This window comes from Pecten maximus, chromosome 7, assembly GCF_902652985.1.
Source record: "Pecten maximus chromosome 7, xPecMax1.1, whole genome shotgun sequence".
NCBI lineage: Eukaryota > Metazoa > Mollusca > Bivalvia > Pectinida > Pectinidae > Pecten > Pecten maximus.
The window spans coordinates 23,425,481-23,445,896 of record NC_047021.1 but is presented as its reverse complement, the minus strand read 5'-3'; the positions used below and the strand labels follow the sequence as shown (position 1 = coordinate 23,445,896).

General features: G+C 36.5%; 1 protein-coding gene across 1 annotated transcript; it reads left to right on the top strand.

Annotated features, from left to right (window-relative positions):
• Window positions 1-5,467: 5,467 nt before the first annotated feature.
• Window positions 5,468-19,550, top strand: LOC117330293 (ubiquitin-conjugating enzyme E2 N-like). The gene is made up of 5 exons (XM_033888473.1): window positions 5,468-5,628; window positions 10,360-10,461; window positions 11,482-11,626; window positions 14,756-14,896; window positions 15,422-19,550. Exons 1-5 carry the CDS (start codon window positions 5,599-5,601, stop codon window positions 15,460-15,462), a joined length of 459 nt encoding a protein of 152 aa, XP_033744364.1. The 5' UTR covers window positions 5,468-5,598; the 3' UTR covers window positions 15,463-19,550.
• The last annotated feature ends 866 nt before the right edge of the window (window positions 19,551-20,416 follow it).

Below are 20,416 nucleotides of genomic sequence, written 5' to 3'. Positions count from 1 at the left end.
TTGATAACACGATAGTTATGTAGTGGGTGTTATGATATTGATAACACGGTAGTTATGTAGTGGGTGTTATGATACTGATAACACGGTAGTTGTGTAGTGGGTGTTATGATATTGATAACACGGTAGTTATGTATCGGGTGTTATGATATTGATAACACGGTAGTTGTGTAGTAGGTATTATGATATTGATAACACGGTTGTTATGTAGTGGGTGTTGTGTTATTGATAACACGGTAGTTGTGTATTGGGTGTTATGATACTGATAACACGGTAGTTGTGTACTGGGTGTTATGATATTGATAACACGATAGTTATGTAGTGGGTGTTATGATATTGATAACACGGTAGTTGTTATTGGGTGTTATGATATTGATAACACGGTTGTTATGTAGTGGGTGTTATGATACTGATAACACTGTAGTTGTGTAGTGGGTGTTATGATATTGATAACACGGTAGTTATGTAGTGGGTGTTATGTTATTGATAACACGGTAGTTATGTAGAGGGTGTTATGATATTGATAACACGGTAGTTGTGTAGTGGGTGTTATGATATTGATAACACGGTAGTTGTGTAGTGGGTGTTATGATATTGATAACACGGTAGTTGTGTAGTGGGTGTTATGATATTGATAACACGGTAGTTATGTAGAGGGTGTTATGATATTGATAACACGGTAGTTGTGTAGTGGGTGTTATGTTATTGATAACATGGTAGTTATGTAGTAGGTGTTATGATATTGATAACACGGTAGTTGTGTAGTGGGTGTTATGTTATTGATGACACGGTAGTTATGTAGTGGGTGTTATGATATTGATAACACGGTAGTTATGTAGTGGGTGTTATGATATTGATAACATGGTAGTTGTGTAGTGGGTGTTATGATATTGATAACACGGTAGTTGTGTAGTGGGTGTTATGCTATTGATAACACGGTAGTTGTGTAGTGGGTGTTATGATATTGATAACACGGTAGTTGTATAGTGGGTGTTATGATATTGATAACACTGGTAGTTATGTAGTGGGTGTTATGATACTGATAACACGGTAGTTATGTAGTGGGTGTTATGTTATTGATAACACGGTAGTTATGTAGTGGATGTTATGATATTGATAGCACTGTAGTTATGTAGTGGGTGTTATGATATTGATAACATGGTAGTTGTGTAGTGGGTGTTATGTTATTGATGACACGGTAGTTATGTTGTGTGTGTTATGATTCTGATAACACGGTAGTTATGTAGTAGGGTGTTATGATATTGATAACACGGTAGTTATGTAGTGGGTGTTATGATATTGATAACACGGTAGTTATGTAGTGGGTGTTATGATATTGATAACACGGTAGTTATGTAGTGGGTGTTATGATATTGATAACACGGTAGTTGTGTAGTGGGTGTTATGATATTGATAACACGGTAGTTGTGTAGTGGGTGTTATGATATTGATAACACGGTAGTTATGTAGTGGGTGTTATGATATTGATAACACGGTAGTTATGTAGTGGGTGTTATGATATTGATAACACGGTAGTTATGTAGTGGGTGTTATGATATTGATAACACGGTAGTTATGTAGTGGGTGTTATGATATTGATAACACGGTAGTTATGTAGTGGGTGTTGTGTTATTGATAACACGGTAGTTATGTAGTGGGTGTTATGATATTGATAACACGGTAGTTATGTAGTGGGTGTTATGATATTGATAACACGGTAGTTGTGTAGTGGGTGTTATGATATTGATAACACGGTAGTTATGTAGTGGGTGTTATGATTATTGATAACACGGTAGTTATGTAGTAGGTGTTATGATATTGATAACACGGTTGTTATGTAGTGGGTGTTATGTTATTGATAACACGGTAGTTGTGTAGTGGGTGTTGTGTTATTGATAACACGGTAGTTGTGTAATGGGTATTATGATATTGATAACACGGTAGTTATGAAGTGGGTGTTATGATAGTGATAACACGGTTATTATGTAGTGGGTGTTATGATACTGATAACACGGTAGTTATGTAGTGGGTGTTGTGTTATTGATAACACGGTAGTTGTGTAGTGGTTGTTGTGTTATTGATAACACGGTAGTTGTATAGTGGTTGTTATGGTACTGATAACACGATAGTTGTGTAGTGGTTGTTCCGGTATTGATAACACATCAGTTATATAATGGAGGTTAGGAAACCGTGACTGATAACGCAGTAGTTGTACAGGCAATGCACACGTGTCCGATGACAGCTCCCTCTCGTCGATTTTCTCTACTTTTACCACAATATATTACTCTATTACAAGTAAAGATCTATATACAGATCGATAATCTTCTTGATATGCATCAAGCGATCATCCTTTTTACTTCGGGGGTTATATGATCGAAGACCCTGACTTCAAAATCGTGAACAATGTAGCTAAGTATGTCATGAATGTCGTAACATTTCCACAATCCATCAGGGACACATGTACAAATGTATATGTATACATTTAAACTATAAGTAATAAAGGATTTGGTTCTCCTAAAACACACATTTACAGTTGTTTATATATCTTAATGAAGAGAATAAATTATTAATGTTTAAGAAATTATTAACTGGAACCGATGTTTGGTATATCATTAGGCAAGGTATACCAAGTTTAGACTCTGTGAGCATGACCTAGACCTAGCTCGTGGTCAAATAATATTACATAACATCAATATACTTAAGGTTTGTGAAGTTTACAAAGATATTGAAAACGAAATCCACTTTTCTATAAATTTCCTTTACATGATCAAGTTAGAGAAATGTAGCTCGATAAAATGAAATTAGATATGTCAGAAGAAACAAGAGGCCCAAGGGCCTTAACGTTCATCTGACTCTAAAGACCCTTATGATATTGTAGTATGCATTCTCTGCAGCTAGTATAGTGGCACTGTTGGCCATCTTGTATTTTGGATCAACACAAATAATAACAACACTTGATGAGAACTATCTCAGGATCATTTCTGGTAAGTCAGAGCTGAATCCCACTGGTGAAACTTGAGAAGAAATTTGAAATAGCTGTTATTCAGGAATACCATGATTGCACAATCATGTCACAAAATGGCTACCGTGGCTGCCATGTCAAAGTTTTTACGAGGCCGAAAAATAACAACACTTTGTTGGCTCTCCGTCTTTAACATCCTCACCAATTTCCAGCTCAATGGCACCAGTGGAACTGGAGAAGAAGTTTAAAATGTGTTTTTCAAGATGGCTGCCATGGCGGCCATCTTGGATTTCTGACCGACCCGATAAATAACAACACTTGGTCAAGCCCATCTCAGGATCATTTCTGGTAACTTAGAGCTGAATCCCACTGTTGGAATTTGAGAAGAAGTTTGAAATAAGTGTTGTTCAGGAAAACAATGATTGCACAATCATGTCACAAAATGGCTGCCGTGGCAGCCATGTCAAATTTTTTACGAGGCCGAAAAATAACAACACTTTGTTGGCTCTCTGTCCTTAACATCCTCACCAATTTCCAGCTCAATGGCACCAGTGGAACTGGAGAAAAAGTTTAAAATGTGTTTTTCAAGATGGCTGCCATGGCGGCCATCTTGGGTTTCTGACCGACCCGATAAATTACAACACTTGGTCAGGACCATCTCAGGATCGTTTCTGGTAAGTTTGAGCTCAATTCCATTGTTGGAATTTGAGAAGAAGTTTGAAAAAGGGGTTGTTCAGGAAAACCATGATTGCACAATCATGTTAAAAAATGGCCGCCGTGACTGTCATGTTAAGTTTTTACGGGCCGAAAAATAACAACACTTTGTTGGCTCTCCTTTCGTAACATCCTCACCAATTTCCAGCTCAATGGCACCAGTGGAACTGGAGAAAAAGTTTAAAATGTGTTTTTCAAGATGGCTGCCATGGCGGCCATCTTGGGTTTCTGACCGACCCGATAAATTACAACACTTGGTCAGGACCATCTCAGGATCGTTTCTGGTAAGTTTGAGCTCAATTCCATTGTTGGAATTTGAGAAGAAGTTTGAAAAAGGGGTTGTTCAGGAAAACCATGATTGCACAATCATGTTAAAAAATGGCCGCCGTGACTGTCATGTTAAGTTTTTACGGGCCGAAAAATAACAACACTTTGTTGGCTCTCCGTCTTTAACATCCTCACCAATTTCCAGCTCAATGGCACCAGTGGAACTGGAGAAGAAGTTTAAAATGTGTTTTTCAAGATGGCTGCCATGGCGGCCATCTTGGATTTCTGACCGACCCGATAAATAACAACACTTGGTCAAGCCCATCTCAGGATCATTTCTGGTAACTTAGAGCTGAATCCCACTGTTGGAATTTGAGAAGAAGTTTGAAATAAGTGTTGTTCAGGAAAACAATGATTGCACAATCATGTCACAAAATGGCTGCCGTGGCAGCCATGTCAAATTTTTTACGAGGCCGAAAAATAACAACACTTTGTTGGCTCTCTGTCCTTAACATCCTCACCAATTTCCAGCTCAATGGCACCAGTGGAACTGGAGAAAAAGTTTAAAATGTGTTTTTCAAGATGGCTGCCATGGCGGCCATCTTGGGTTTCTGACCGACCCGATAAATTACAACACTTGGTCAGGACCATCTCAGGATCGTTTCTGGTAAGTTTGAGCTCAATTCCATTGTTGGAATTTGAGAAGAAGTTTGAAAAAGGGGTTGTTCAGGAAAACCATGATTGCACAATCATGTTAAAAAATGGCCGCCGTGACTGTCATGTTAAGTTTTTACGGGCCGAAAAATAACAACACTTTGTTGGCTCTCCTTTCGTAACATCCTCACCAATTTCCAGCTCAATGGCACCAGTGGAACTGGAGAAAAAGTTTAAAATGTGTTTTTCAAGATGGCTGCCATGGCGGCCATCTTGGGTTTCTGACCGACCCGATAAATTACAACACTTGGTCAGGACCATCTCAGGATCGTTTCAGGATCCCATTGTTGGAATTTGAGAAGAAGTTTGAAATGTGAAGTGGAACTGGAGAAGAAGTTTAAAATGTGTTTTTTTCAAGATGGTCCTTCGGGTCAGATGACCTAAAGAGTCTTATTTCCATCTTGTCAAATTGAATAGAATATAAAAATTATTTCAACCCAGTGACTTATTCCACGCCCGACTGAAAAATCTTGATTTTTATTTTTTGTTATATGGATCAGGACCAAATTGTTGTAAAAGTTCGATAAATATGATTAGGTCTATTATTTCGTCTATTTAAAATTATACAAGCTCGATGAGCGTATACTAACGCACTTTGTTAAAGAAATTACCATTCTAAACCTTTTGATATGCTACAGGCTAAATGTAGGTCTAGCGGGCCCTTTGAACCTTTTGTTTCGTTGTACGAGCTAGTGTTAGGGCCATCGAAAACAAAATCGTGCGCTGTGTAAGGTCCAGACTTTGTTCTTGAGAGGGGTTTCCTTCGGATCCAGGCGGGCTCAGGTTTTTCCTTTTCCTATTTGACCTCGTATATGTACGAAACTAAAGCCGGGTGATTTAGCCAGCTTTACATTGTATGCCTCCATTTTGGATTTTGAAACCATCTCGCACTTTCGATACAAGATCTCTTTGGTATCGGTGAAGACTTGCCAAATATTTACCAAATGGCAGGACTTCCAAGACGTATTATAAAGGTAAATTTCGTAACTCTTCTTTTGTAGATAATTATTTTGTTGTTAACATAGATTTACCATGTATGGATTTATCTCTTGACAATAAACCCGTTGAACATTGTCTTTTTACATTCAGCTGATATTATGACATGTACAGCCGGTGTATAACCTACATTTACATACACACGTATTACTGGATATAGATCTACAGTAAATGATAGTTTAATATATAATATTTACAAGCAAAAAAGTAACCATTCAATTGAAAATAGTTGATAGACAAATCACGTATATTTTTAATAGTTGGAATAGTAATTCCAGTAGATGTTCTCATTATGAAACCGGAATGATTTAATCTGCGAATATTCATTGATGGAACTAGGTCCAGAGATGGGCTACCTAAGTGATTCGAGTCTAGGGTGTACCATATCAGGTTTTTTTCTAGCATTATCAAGATTCGAATCCCTGATATTGAAGCCGAATGTATACGGAGCAGCGAATATGTCTGATTCACAGCTGTACTGTAGACACACACAAAAACACAGCACACAAGAAGTAAGTAAGATACATAATGAGAGTGATGTTATAACCATACCAGTGCTCAAACCAGGGCCTCCAATCTTCTGCTGTCTTCAGGCGTGTAAGAGGAATGGGAAAATGCACGACCAGGATTCAAATCCGGGACATCGGAAAACACTAGCCAGATGCTCTACCAATTGAGCTACCTGGTCGCCGATGATTGACCCATTCCAGTTCCACCACACTTTTCCTTCCTTTTGAAGTCTTCAACCCCAAAGACCTAACAACTCATAATCACAACCCAGGTTCAAGGGTGTTTGAGTATACCCTTGTCTAGCTGCGATGACGTAGCTCTGAACGACGGACGGAAGATTTCTGACAGATGGTCGTCGTCAGAGCTACGATTCTGTCCCATTGACCGTAGTGTTGCAAAACATCCAGCGGTGAAAATGATACAACTAGCGAGTGTCATGTAAATTTGCATTTAGATTCAGTATTATTACACATTTCTAGCATAAACTGATACTTAATTAACCTACCATCATGTTTATATCATGTCACTACGCACATTTCTATAAGTCACAGCTTCAGTATGACTTGTTTGGCCGCCATGACACTTCTCGTTGGAAAGTCTCGCGCTCCAATTATGGTGAGTTTACCTTATATGGAATGACCTACAAATTTTACTACGATAGTAAATATGATGACACAGACTTTAAGTACGATTTTCAAAAACTTCTTTCAAGTAAATTACAAATAAAACTTTAAATAATCTAGTTTCAGAACATTTTTTCTTAATTTTCCGACTTTTAAACTTCAAAAAGTTTTCAACTGGTGGCCTGTCGCAGACAGTCCATTTCGTAACAGTTTCCTTATAAGGAATATGTAAATCAAACATGGCGGCGTATTTGAACAGATTTGTGTGTACGTTGTGTTTGCTCCGACTTTTACCGCTTATAGTAAAGAAAACATTATAATTGGTAGGTTTGTGGATTTAATATTAGTCATAGTTGCCAGAACAATAATTTACAGTTGGATATTATCCGAAAATATATATTTTTATCAACCTGAAATCGCCCGATGTGAATCACATCGGGCCGTGCTACACTATCGGCAATGGGAGGGACTTCATACCCTGCCGGGAACGGAGTGAAGGCAGGGTATGATTATTCGTTCTAACCCTTGTCAAGTATTCACCTCGGTTGAAACGTCACAGGTATCAAATGTAAGAGGAGTGGAAAATTGCACTACTAGACGGGTTCAAACCTGGGAGATTAAAATACTAGCCGGATGCATGCTCTACCAATTGAGCTACCAGGCCTCTGATGATCGACCCGATAATAATGTTGGTTCATCTGGTTAGATCAAGATAATAACAATCAAGTATCATGCAAGAGCATACTCCGATATGTTCATGATCAACAAAAAAATGGCCTTAAACTCTCTTGCCAGTCAATCAAACCTGTCCAGTTCTGCAAAGGAGGGCTAAATTAAAATGAGTCTCTCTAGATGATCTGAGCAGAGGTTGACACCTTTTTGAGCTAGTAGTAGCCAACACCAGACAATGATGATCTAACACCAGTCGATATTCATTTTGACGTGCAGCCCACATGACATCGATATATCTGGCAATATTTATTATCTGGAGTTGGGGCTTGAGGAATCTAGACTCATTTAAGTCATAGTTTTTCCTAAAAAAATACTTGAAAATTTGGGTAAATGAACACACACTTTCAGGTTGTTTGGCCACACACATATATAGAGGACTATATATATAGGTCTAGTTGTTGTAGTTAGATAAATACAAAAATTGGAATATGGGACATTTAATCAAATAATTCAGTATCTTAATCCAGATTCTAACTGACATGCATGTGAAATAGGTAAAAATACCTAATAGTTCTTGTTTTTTATCGTTTACTGGTGGGTTAACTGCATTCTATTAAAGATATTTTAAATGACACATGTTAATTATGCGTCATGTTGAAATATCTGTTTAAAAAATACAGTTTACACAACAGTAAACGATAAAAAAACAAAAAGTATTCATATACATTTAAACCTGTGTTTTTTGTAATATTATTTTAAAAAAGCAACTATATCAGCATTCTTTTTACGGCATTATACAAATAGACGTAACAGCTTGCAGCCGGACAATAAATGGAATGGCTAAAAGGCTGATTCAAATTTGGGGGCAAAGGTTGTCAACTATAGGAATAAACAAAATATAGTTCCACAGTAACATCACTTTTTTCTTTGATTCCTTGATATTTCAGACATTTTATCTTTTCATCGTTATATTTGAGTTAATTCTACCATATTCCATTCATATTTTATTGGAGTAAAAGTCAAAACAGAAATAAAAATAGCCATTGCGCTATGTCCTCATTTGGGTAAATGAATTACAAATTACATTGAATTTAAATTGACCAATTCTAAGACAAGTGTAACATTATAGATATCATGTAGAACAATTCACAAGTACCGTATTTGACCTAATAAGAGTGCCTGCCCTAATAAGGGTGCCCCTACCTTTTTTCAAGGAAATAAATCTTTGACAGAGTGTCAAAATGGTGTTCAAAAGTAATAATTCATGTGAAAAGTTTTGCTACTTAATGTGTTCAATTTTCTTCAGCAAATTAAGTAACTGGAACACAAATTTTCGCCACATTTTGTCTATTCCTACAGATGACATGTCGGTGCAAAGAGCACCTGAAACTAAACACACATACAAATATAAATAACTTACCATCTTTATTTGAAGATAAAGTAAAAGACTTCATTCTTGTTGATCAATAAATTTTGTTCAGAACAGAAAGCTAGTAAAAGACATTGTAAGTCAATTATTAGGTCAAAGAAAACGATGTCTGATATGATCTAGGAAATCACCTGTGTCTATAAATAGAACACAAAAGAGTTCCATTTGAACATAAATGGTGGAACACCCGTTGTCTGGTCTAAAGATCAGATGGTATTGTTTACAAGTTTACAGGAATATTCAAGTGATGTTTTAAGCTTAATATATGATAATGAATAGATATATTCATCTGGAATATTTTTATGACTGAATATTTTACCGTTTCCACAGCCTTGGGTATTCTGCTATAAGGTATAGTCTGTTTTATAAAACTTCAGAATAACTAATCTTAATAAGGGCGCCCCCACTGTCAATTACCTGTGCCCTTATTAGGTCAAATACGGTAAGTTAGTAACATATGGTAAGCAAAATCCATTATTGAATTTGCTTTAAGACAGAGGTTTTTCTCCCTGACCTCATTTATATCAATACAGTTTTCATTACAGTGACATCATGGTAATTTATTCATAAAGGGTCATGTTATTACAGGTGATGTCATGTGTCATATTATATATGGTATTTATGAATAAATATATTATTAAATACCTACCCATTTAAAAGAGAATATAGCAGTTTGTTTGTGCCATTTGGGGCTGATCATTTGTCCCATTCCTACTCTGTAATTGTTATTGTTTCATAAATTTGGTGTTTCTTTTCCCCAAATTTACTGTAGTTTATTCCAGTCCTGAAAATTACGTTCCAATTCACGAATTTTCTTCCCAAAATAAGACAAAACTGTCGCATCTCAAACCAGCAGAGAAAAGGTCATGCTTTATTTTCCTAAGTTAAGCAGGCATCTATATTTTATAGACTGTTGTAAAATTCAGGAAAAATAACACTAACTGCATTTTCTTTGAAAGTAAACAGTGTTATTTCCCAATTTCATCAAGCAAGTTTTGATAATTTTTTGTACTTATAAGGCATATCCCCATATTGTCAGCAATGTTACATCACCATGGAGATGTACAACTATTTACCTGGTACAGGTGCTGACTTTATGCTTGGTACTATAAATCACCTCTAATTCACAAAACATGGAAAAAATTATATGTCAACTATTTTGATGAGTGGAGAGTAGCAAATGATGTTGGGAAATATATTAATGTAAATTCTGTGCATACAAGAATTTAAAATCTCCAGTATCTTTGTTCAAATCTGTAATTCCATTAAACAGCATTAGCTATAGATGTATCGCACATTTCATAGGGATTAGCACATTTCATATAAAGAAGCAATTAAAGAGAGAAAAAAAATTATTTGGAGGACATTTTTCAGATGTTTACTCAAGAAATTTCTATTTAGTAACAGCCAGTTACTGGTATATACCTATAAGAGAAAAATGTTTTAAAAGCTTATGATCGTTGTTTCTGTTTCAGGAAACCCAGCGCTTAATACAAGAACCAGTTGGTGGGATTGTAGCTAAACCAGATGAAAGCAATGCTAGATATTTCCATGTATCGGTACAAGGTCCAAAAGAGGTAAGTAACACAGAAGTATCAGTAATACAGCTCCTAGGATTGTATTAGCAATAAGTCTCAACAATATGACCTTGTAATCTAAAAAGTGTTAAGATTTATCAGGAAAAATATTCAATGCACCTGGCACTAATTAGTAGTACAAATGTAAGAAAGACCCCAGCTGAGATATCTGGATCCCTGCAGGGCCTAATGTTAAAATGTCTTTCTTACTTTTCAATGATATTCCTGGTCATTTTAGGAAATTGTCACCTGCAGGACAGGTGGAAACTGTGAATTTTTGTGCTGCAAAACCTATTATAAGGGGGAAAATAGGGAACAAAAGTTGCTGGATTTACTGTCCTTTCATTAAAAATGCTAGATTTAAAGATTTTTGGAATTTTGATGACTTTTTTGGGAACAATAAACAACATGTATAGTTGGAAACATGGCCTACCCCTGGCCTGGTAAATAATTCCAAAACAAACAGTGGGTTTCCTCCCACAGTAAGACCCCTTGCACGCTTCCATCCGGACCAATAAGAGTGATTGATTAAAGATATATAGAGAATACATGGTCAGTGTCTTAAAATATAAGCTGTATTTTGGCGAGGGTAAAGAAAGACAAATTTGGCGAGCCACTTTTGTCTTTCTGTCCCGAGCCAAAAATACAGCTTATATTTTAAGACACTGATCATGTATTCTATTTATCCTGCAACAGTTATGAAAAGAAATCATAAAAACAATCATTTTGAAGTGAAACAGTGACAAAAATGACAGAAATATGTTCGCCTTTTAAACGTTGTTTCCCTTTGAAGTAGGTCAGTCGAATTGACGCACATGCTAATATTCCAAAATACAGCTGTTTTCCGTCGCTGCCGTATACAGCAAAAATATATGTGGTGGGTGTATTCTGACAATGCGGTGGCAGTTGTAGGATAAAAGGTGGTATATAACTTGTTTCGCAATTGTTGTAAAAAAAGATAAAATGTACATTGGGAAACACTGATTTTTACTAATATTTCTGTGTAAAATTGTTTTACAGTCACCTTATGAAGAAGGAGTTTTTAAATTAGAGCTGTTTTTACCTGAGGAATATCCCATGTCAGCACCCAAAGTTCGATTCCTGACAAAAATTTATCATCCAAATATAGACAAACTGGGAAGAATATGCCTCGATATTCTTAAAGGTATGTGTACAGACATTTTTCCTAAGCATATAGAGAATTGGATTCTAGGTTTAAATAAGTAAAAATGGACAATTTAAGCTTTGACTTTTGATGACCTACCTGGTATGAATCAACCTTTGATAATTACTTTACCCATAAGATGTGGGGGCCGCGGTGGCCGAGTGGTTAAGGTGTCGTGACACTTTGACACTAGCCCTCCACCTCTGGGTTGCGAGTTCGAAACCTACGTGGGGCAGTTGCCAGGTACTGACCGTAGGCCGGTTGTTTTCAGGTCATCTGATCCAAAGGGTCAGGATGACCTATAGCCATTGTGTTCTGTCCGTCGTCGTGTGCGTCCGCCGTGCGTAAGACTTTTCATTTCGAAATGCTACTCCTCCTTAACCCTTGGGTGGATTACATCCAAATTTGGTGTGAAACGTCATTAGGGGAAGGCAATCATATTTTATATGAATAAGGCTTGTGTGACCCCTGTGGAAACAGGGGCGAGGCCCCAAAAGGGGAACTTAGCCAAAATTGTGCTTTAAAACGCTACTCCTTAATGGATTACAGCCAAAATTTTGCTTTAAAACGCTACTCCTTAATGGATTACAACCAAATTGGTTTGAAACATCATAAGGGGACATCACTCATAATTTATATAAATGAGGCATGCAGGGCCCCTGGGGACAGAGGGGTGAGGCCCCAAAAGGGGAACTTAGCCAAAATTTTGCTTAGAATTTTTTTAGTATTAGAAATGTTTCTCCTTCTTAATGCCTTAATTGATTACAACCATGTTTATTATGAAACATCATCGGGCAAGGGCAATCCTGATTGATATAAATGAGGCTTGTCTGACCCATGGGGACAGAGGGACCTGGTCTGAAAATGGGAACTTGGATGGAATTTTGCTTTTGAGATGCTACTCCTCCTTTATCCAAAATAGATAAAAACCCTCGCTGTTAATAGAACGTTCAGCAAAATAAACCAAACTAAACCCATAAGATGTGCACATTGCACCTGGCATATTGATTTTAACTGATCATTGAACTAATAATTTCTCTTACCCTGGACAGGGATATCCGCAGATTTACCTGGATGAGGGAAAAGACCAGCTACACGTGCTCTTTGCACGTTCTCAACAATTGCATTTCGTCACGTTAACAATATCATGACGTCACGGTAACAGTACAATGACGTCACATCGACAATTCAATCACGTCCCATCAACATTTCCTTGCATTGATGTAACGTCAATATTAGATAAATAAGAGGGTAAATAGGGTAAGAGAAAAATAATCATTAACCCCCATGGAAATGAGACGGGAATCTCTAGTGCTGCAACGATACGCTTTCCTCACGTTACGATACGTATCGCGATACTTGTCTCATGGTAAGATACATATCATGGTACATTTACAATGTGCCCCATTAGTTTATCCTGTCAGGAGTTAAGGGTAACGTTACCCCTCCTCTGAAAATTGGAGGGATACATACATAAATCCAGGGATACTATCACAAATTCACTTATCAAGGTTACTTATTTGTACAAATTTGGCCATCACATTACAGCTGTAATTATAAAAATGTTAATTAAGTTTAATTTTTAAAAAATTGACTCTTAGAAGTTTTGACATGCTTATTAGCAATAAAGCATTTTGACAATTGACACATTGGGTTAATATAGGTTTTACAAAGAGGAATTGTTTTCTTCTTAAATTATCAAATTTAAATCTTGAATTATTTTCTTTTCAATTAGAATTCTACTCAATTTCCAATTGATCTGGGCCTGTTCTTTTGAGGACAAACCGGTCCGTCAGTAATTAAATGTAATATTTCAAACATGATACTGATAGTAGGCCTATCTTAATGGACTTGCAAATGTTACTACATGCCTAAGAAGTCTTTGTCATGGCTCAACTGAAAGTAATATAAAATCACCAGGTCTGTCTTTATTTCATAAACTAACAACACTGGTCCAACATTTTGTACCGCAAAAACGAAAACGGCCCTGTTTTATATTGATGAGTGAACATTTTTCTTTCGTGGACGGCTCCGGGATTTACGCAGGAAAAACATGATTGGTGCACGCCGTACGATCTGTAGCATAATTACGCCTTTAATAATGTAGCGAGAAACATTATTCAGGTTAGGAAATAACCTAGATCTGTGAGTTGTCAAAATTTAGAATTCCTGACAGTAGATCGGGAAGACTTTGTCTCGACAATTTTGATTTTTAAATGATTTTAAATAAATTTAAAACACCTGTTTCAGCTACACGGATCCAGAAAAATTTCTATATATATAAAATTTAAAGGAGCGATACAAATTACCACGCTGAAAATCGGCAACCGTGAGCGTGCCGTGATGCGAGATCAAAATACTGTGAACCAAACTGTGCCATTTATACAGCGATGTACCGTACCTTAGATTACCGTTGCAGCACTAGGAATCTCAACCCTCGGGGTAAGATAATTAAGCTGGCAAGCCTCGTGTTTGGCAACTTAAGAATCTTCCCCTCGGGTTGAGATTCCCCTGTCTCACCCCCACGGGGGTGAAAGATTCTATTAATCTCTCACCCTCATGGGGGTGAGACAGGAGTATCTAAACCTGAAGGGGAAGATTCTTAGATAGTCAAACATGAGTCGAGGCTTGCTGAGTGTTTGGCAGATTAGGAACATTTTCCTAAGGATTTGGATCCCTCTGTCTCACAAGGGGGAATGATTATTTTTTTCATACCTTCTTTACCCTATTTTGTATCTAAAATTGATGTTATATCATATTGTCAATGCAAGAAAATCTTGATGTGGCATGATAAATTGTCAACATAATGTCGTTGTATTGTTGCTGTGACATCATCGTGTTATTGCCATAATGTGTACAATAGTACAGAATGTGCATGAGCATGTGAAGCTTGTCTCAACCCACGGGTTAGATCAGAAAACCTCACTACAGGGAAATTGTGGCTATCCCTATCCAAGAGAAAATTTCATCTGTGACTGGTGTTCTATAATATGTAACAGGTTTTGTTTTAAATGCTTCTGCATGGAAAGAAACACACGATAATTGGTGTCTTGTTCTAATCCTGCTTGCATGTTCATTGAGCATATAATTAGTTACAACTACATGTGTATACTTGGTTTGTGTTTTTAGATAAATGGAGTCCAGCTTTGCAAATCCGAACTGTGTTGCTTTCAATCCAAGCCCTGTTAAGTGCTCCAAATCCAGATGATCCCCTAGAAAACGATGTAGCTGAAGCATGGAAAACGAATGAGGCAGGTGCTATAGAAACAGGTACTGTTTCAGCTGTAGACTACTTCTGACAGCTAGCTATTTCGAACATGGCGACCTTGGTTGTTAAAAATAGGGAATGTGTATGTGTACCAAGCAGAACAACTATAAATTACAAAGAAAATAGCTTTTCGCCGATTTTTGGCTTGATATTCAATTTTTGTATTTACCGGACCACTATTTTCAATACGAGTTGTTACCGAAATGAGTCCTGGAAATTTAAATAATCATGATTGTGTATCTTTGACCCCTTGATCTCTGATCAATGTATTTCTACACAGTAGCCTATATGCAAATGTCAACACAAGGATATATCATACTTTTGGATCAGTAATAATATATAGGCACTGTGCAGTGGGAATGTAAATGTTCTTTTTTATTTATCGGATATATACTATATTTTCAGTCTGATATTAAAAGAAAATTTCTGTAATATGAATTATTTTGATACAAGCATTATGATAGGACATTTATCAAACTGATTGAAATTCTCTAGATGATATACTACCCTGTACAATTTCCTTACAGCTAAATCCTGGACGTGTAAATATGCAAAGATATCTGATTGACATTGATTGTTGGATGCTTGACCTGTTACGGTATGATATGGCAGAAGAGGAACAGCCTTGGGGCCTGGATCAGCACCTGACTGTCGGCCAGTTGCCTTGGAGTTACAGTGGCCACATAAAGCATGCAATTTATTGGAGAAACAGTGATAACTCGCCATATCATTTGTACACCAGGGGAGCTGGAGTGGACTAGTTAAACACGCCGACAGTAACAAAAGCATCATATTAACACAGGTACAATCAGTAGGCCGTGCTGATCATTTGTAGGGGTAAGGGTTGGAGGGACATATTAAGGCTATCATGTACAGTATACATGGTTAACAAACATGATTTACAATTTTAAGTGTGTGTGTTTATGGGGATTGAAAGTACCTACATTAAATTATATGTATCATTGAAGTGTGTCTACAGCTAATAAAACAGGAATGCAAATGTGTCTGCAATGTACGTGTGTGGAAAAAAACCTGGTCATCAAAATACCCAAAGGAAGTCGTAATATGATTTGGTTTGTTAGTGTAGAAATGTTGAGTTGTTTTGTGATACCTAAATACAGGAAAGTTAATAGATATTTTAGAATAAAGAAGTTATTGCATCATGATTTAAAAAAAAAATGTTCATTGTACGTAATGGAAGTTTCTGAAAAAAAATAAACCCTGCATTCTCTGTATTTATCTTTATTGACATATCACACTTATGTATTACATTGTGAGATTACACTTTTTTTGCAAATAATGAAAAAAAATCAATCATCCATTTTCTATTTTTTGTCTTTATAAGTATAAATTAATCGACCCAATCTTTGGAATGAATGTGGCATTAATTGCTTCTTTATTGTTATAAATTTAAACAACTTCAACTGAAAACAAGTTAGAGCATAAAAATAGGATGACCATTGCCCATACTGGTAAAAGTAGGAAAATACATTATGTAGACTGTAAAGTGTCAATATCTTTGAAATGTTCTTGTATAACATGGTATACAGACATAATCAACCCAATGTTTACTATGTATGTGTATGTACAGAAAATTTTTGCTTTAAAAATGAAACTTTTCTTGTAAAGCTTGACAACATTTTTAACATGTATTCCATTGATATCTCCGGAACAAGATTTAAAATCAAGGGCTCTGACATGAGAATAATGCTTTATAGGCTTAGTTAAATGCTTCACCTAATATCTCTTGTGTCATTTTTCAGAAAGAAAAAAAAAAAGAAAAACAATTTTTCAAGTGATATTATTGATATGATTTACATCTTTGTTTGGAATCTATGACAAAATTACCAGTTAATTGTCCGATAAAAGTTCCATTTTGTAATTGTTGTATGACACAACTACCGGAGTATCATCTTTCAGTGTCTTTTTTTTTAATGGCTTACAAAAGTCATATTAAAAATTTAATTTCTGGAATAAAGAGCTAAATTCTATGGATGATGGATAATCTACCAATAAAATATTTCTCAGATGTCAGGTAAAATTGACATCAGCAAAAGAAAAAATATCTAATCAAATGAATTTTTTTGGATTAAAGATCATTTGAAACGGGTTCTTTGTAGGGTTTGTGTGAGTTGTGTTAAAGTGCCAAGGCATAAAATAGTGCTACTTATGAACTTGATGATAATTATAAAAAAAGGGCCATAGTCCATATGTGTATAATTGGGAAATGGCTCAAGATCAGTTGAGCCTACTTAATAATGACAATTACTGCTGTATGGTAATTGCTGAGCCAAACTGAATGCTAGATGGTAATATATCACTGAATTCTGATGTTGTAACCTGTGGAACTCCGGGATTAATGTTGTATATTCTCTAGATAACTGAATGCAGTTTGTAAAAAGTATTCAAATTGATTTTTACAAATATTTTTTTGTATTATCTGAAAGATGTATTTTAGCTTACTGCGTGACTATACAAAATGAAGTCAAATACAGCTGACACTACTGCAGGACTAGACTCCTAGATGGTAAGGAACTGAAACACTTAACTTTCCTTAATTTCAAATCCTTAAATAGGAGAAATTTTAATTTCTTAAATAGGAGAAATTTCAAATCTTTAAATATTAAAAAGAGTGGTACATGTATTTCCAAAACAATGGGAAGATAAAGCATATGTCATTGAAGAAATAATAGTTTGGTTCTGCAGTACTGTAGAGATCTGTCAATGCTTGTGGGTTTACATCCATGTTTCGGGATAAGATCACTTTTGTATTCAGCGTTATATGAAGAATTCCATAAGTTACATAACCTCTTGATGATTTGATGTCTCAGAACTAACACAGAATTTACTTCAAAAGGTTGAAGTTATTATCCTTACATTGTTGTTACATGAACAAATTGTACTTAACAGATACATGTTGAGTAAATGGTTTCTTAGAAAGATGTAACCCGAAGATATGCAAATATGATTTTGAATATCAGTAATATTATGATAAACATCAGTTTTGCATGTAGTTAGATTATAAACCTTTTTTAGTGGTCATACAGAACAGTTGAGGATCATGACAGACTGGTGTACTTCTTAACCACTGGAATAGGCAGTGACATCGACGTCTGAATATTAACAGAATGTCTGCTGACCCATTACAGTAGGTGGTTATGCATCGAGTCAGTACATTGATTGCTGCGATAGATGGTCATTAATGAATTGTTCCAGTCAAATGACTGCTGTGGTGGTTGGTCATTGGCTGATTATCAAATGTCTGTTGACTGCTGGGATAGGCAGTCTTCGACTGATTATCACAGAACTGTTGACTGCTTGGATAGACAGTCTTCGACTGATTATCACAGAACTGTTGACTGCTTGGATAGACAGTCTTCGACTGATTATCACAGAACTGTTGACTGCTGGGATAGAGTAGACGGTCTTTGACTGATTATCACAGGACTGTTGACTGCTGGGATAGACAGTCTTTGGCTGATTATCACAGAATTGTTGACAGCTGGGATAGACAGTCTTTGGCTGATTATCACAGGACTGTTGACTGCTGGGATAGACAGTCTTTGGCTGATTATCACAGAACTGTTGACTGCTGGGATAGACAGTCTTTGGCTGATTATCACAGGACTGTTGACTGCTGGGATAGACAGTCTTTGGCTGATTATCACAGGACTGTTGACTGCTGGGATAGAGTAGACGGTCTTTGACGAATTGTTCCACAGTCTACTGATCATTGAAATAGGTGGCTATTTGCCGATTGTGCTATGTATATTGACATCTTGGATAAGCGGTCATTGGCACATTGTTGTACTGCCTTCTGACTGCTGGGATAGATGGACGTTAGCGGATTATTGTTGCACCATCTACGTACACGGACTACTGGGATAGGTAGTTTGATTCACCATCTATTAATTACTGGGATTGACGTTGTTGACAGTTTGCTGTACATCTGTTGACTTCTGGAACAGGTGGTCATTTAAAGATTACTACACATCTACCGATGTCTGGGATAGTCTGTCATTAACTTGTCTGTTGACATCTAGGGTAGATTGATACGGTGTTGTCTATTGACATTTTAGTGTATCGGCAAATGGTCTGTAGACAAGTCGTATTTACTTATGTGAATAATTCAAAGTAAATTTGCATTGTTCTGGTGAATATGGAAATGATCCAAGAATGACAGTGTTGTCAGCAGTACGTAGGCAGTAGGCAAAGCCTTAGCTTTTTGTAATGTATTGGAGAAGTGACATGAACTCTGAATGGTTTATTAAATGGAGTACATGCTGGTCCCTTTGTCAAGATAGGGTAATATGTGATGAAATGAATACTAAGGTATTTGATTGATGTATTTAGTTATTCATCATGTAATCTTATGTTTGAGAAAGCTGTTGATGAACTTAATGTTTTGTGCATATCTTTATTTGTTTTCTCCTAAGTTTGATGTTTTGCCATTCACAAGCATTTCTGTTACTGATTTATGCGATGTCATGATTAGTCACAATATGCCCCTTTCATGCACAGTCATTCTCATGTCAGGTTTGAGATGGTATTAGCACTTAGTATTTATTCTGTCAACTTTCTATGGGGCAATGACATTTGACGATGTATTACATGTACTTGCATATGTGAAAAACTCAATTAAACTTTGAAAAGTAAGCTTAATCTTTGTTTTGTTTAGTTTTAGTACCCGTAGGGTAAAACCTATTCTTCTTGTCTATCTCCAACTGGACGAGACTTCCAAGATCTTTCAATAAATTCTGTCATAAGTGTCATAAATCAAATTATTGACTTTTCTACAACAATCCCTCAAAGTATCCCCCTTTGGCAGAAATGTACCTTCACAATCACGCTATCCATGGCAAACACTGGTAGTGTCCCAAAGATGTACTAGTAAAGTACTGGACTATTGCTGAATGTGTGGTAATGGTCCTTTGGTATACTAGTAAAGTACTGGACTATTGCTGAATGTGTGGTAATGGTCCTTTGGTATACTAGTAAAGTACTGGACTATTGCTGAATGTGTGGTAATGGTCCTTTGGTATACTAGTAAAGTACTGGACTATTGCTGAATGTGTGGTAGTGTCCCTTTGGTATACTAGTAAAGTACTGGACTATTGCTGAATGTGTGGTAGTGTCCCTTTGGTATACTAGTAAAGTACTGGACTATTGCTGAATGTGTGGTAGTGTCCCTTTGGTATACTAGTAAAGTACTGGACTATTGCTGAATGTTTGGTAGTGTCCCTTTGGTATACTGGTAAAGTACTGGACTCTTGCGGAATGTGTGGTAGTGTCCCTTTGGTATACTAGTAAAGTACTGGACTATTGCTGAATGTGTGGTAATGTCCTTTGGTATACTGGTAAAGTGCTGGACTATTGTTGAATGTTTGGTAGTGTCCCTTTGGTATACTGGTAAAGCACTGGACTATTGCTGAACATGTGGTAATGTTCCTTTGGTATACTGGTAAAGTACTGGACTATTGCGGAATGTGTGGTAGTGTCCCTTTGGTATACTGGTAAAGCAC

What these genes read in the sequence shown, in the direction of transcription:
- LOC117330293 (XM_033888473.1), top strand. Translation starts at nt 5,599, where the DNA reads ATGGCAGGACTTCCAAGACGTATTATAAAG. An exon ending in ATGCCTCGATATTCTTAAAG is followed by an intron (nt 11,627 to 14,755) that starts GTATGTGTACAG and finishes TTGTGTTTTTAG; the next exon opens with ATAAATGGAGTCCAGCTTTG. An exon ending in GGCAGGTGCTATAGAAACAG is followed by an intron (nt 14,897 to 15,421) that starts GTACTGTTTCAG and finishes ATTTCCTTACAG; the next exon opens with CTAAATCCTGGACGTGTAAA.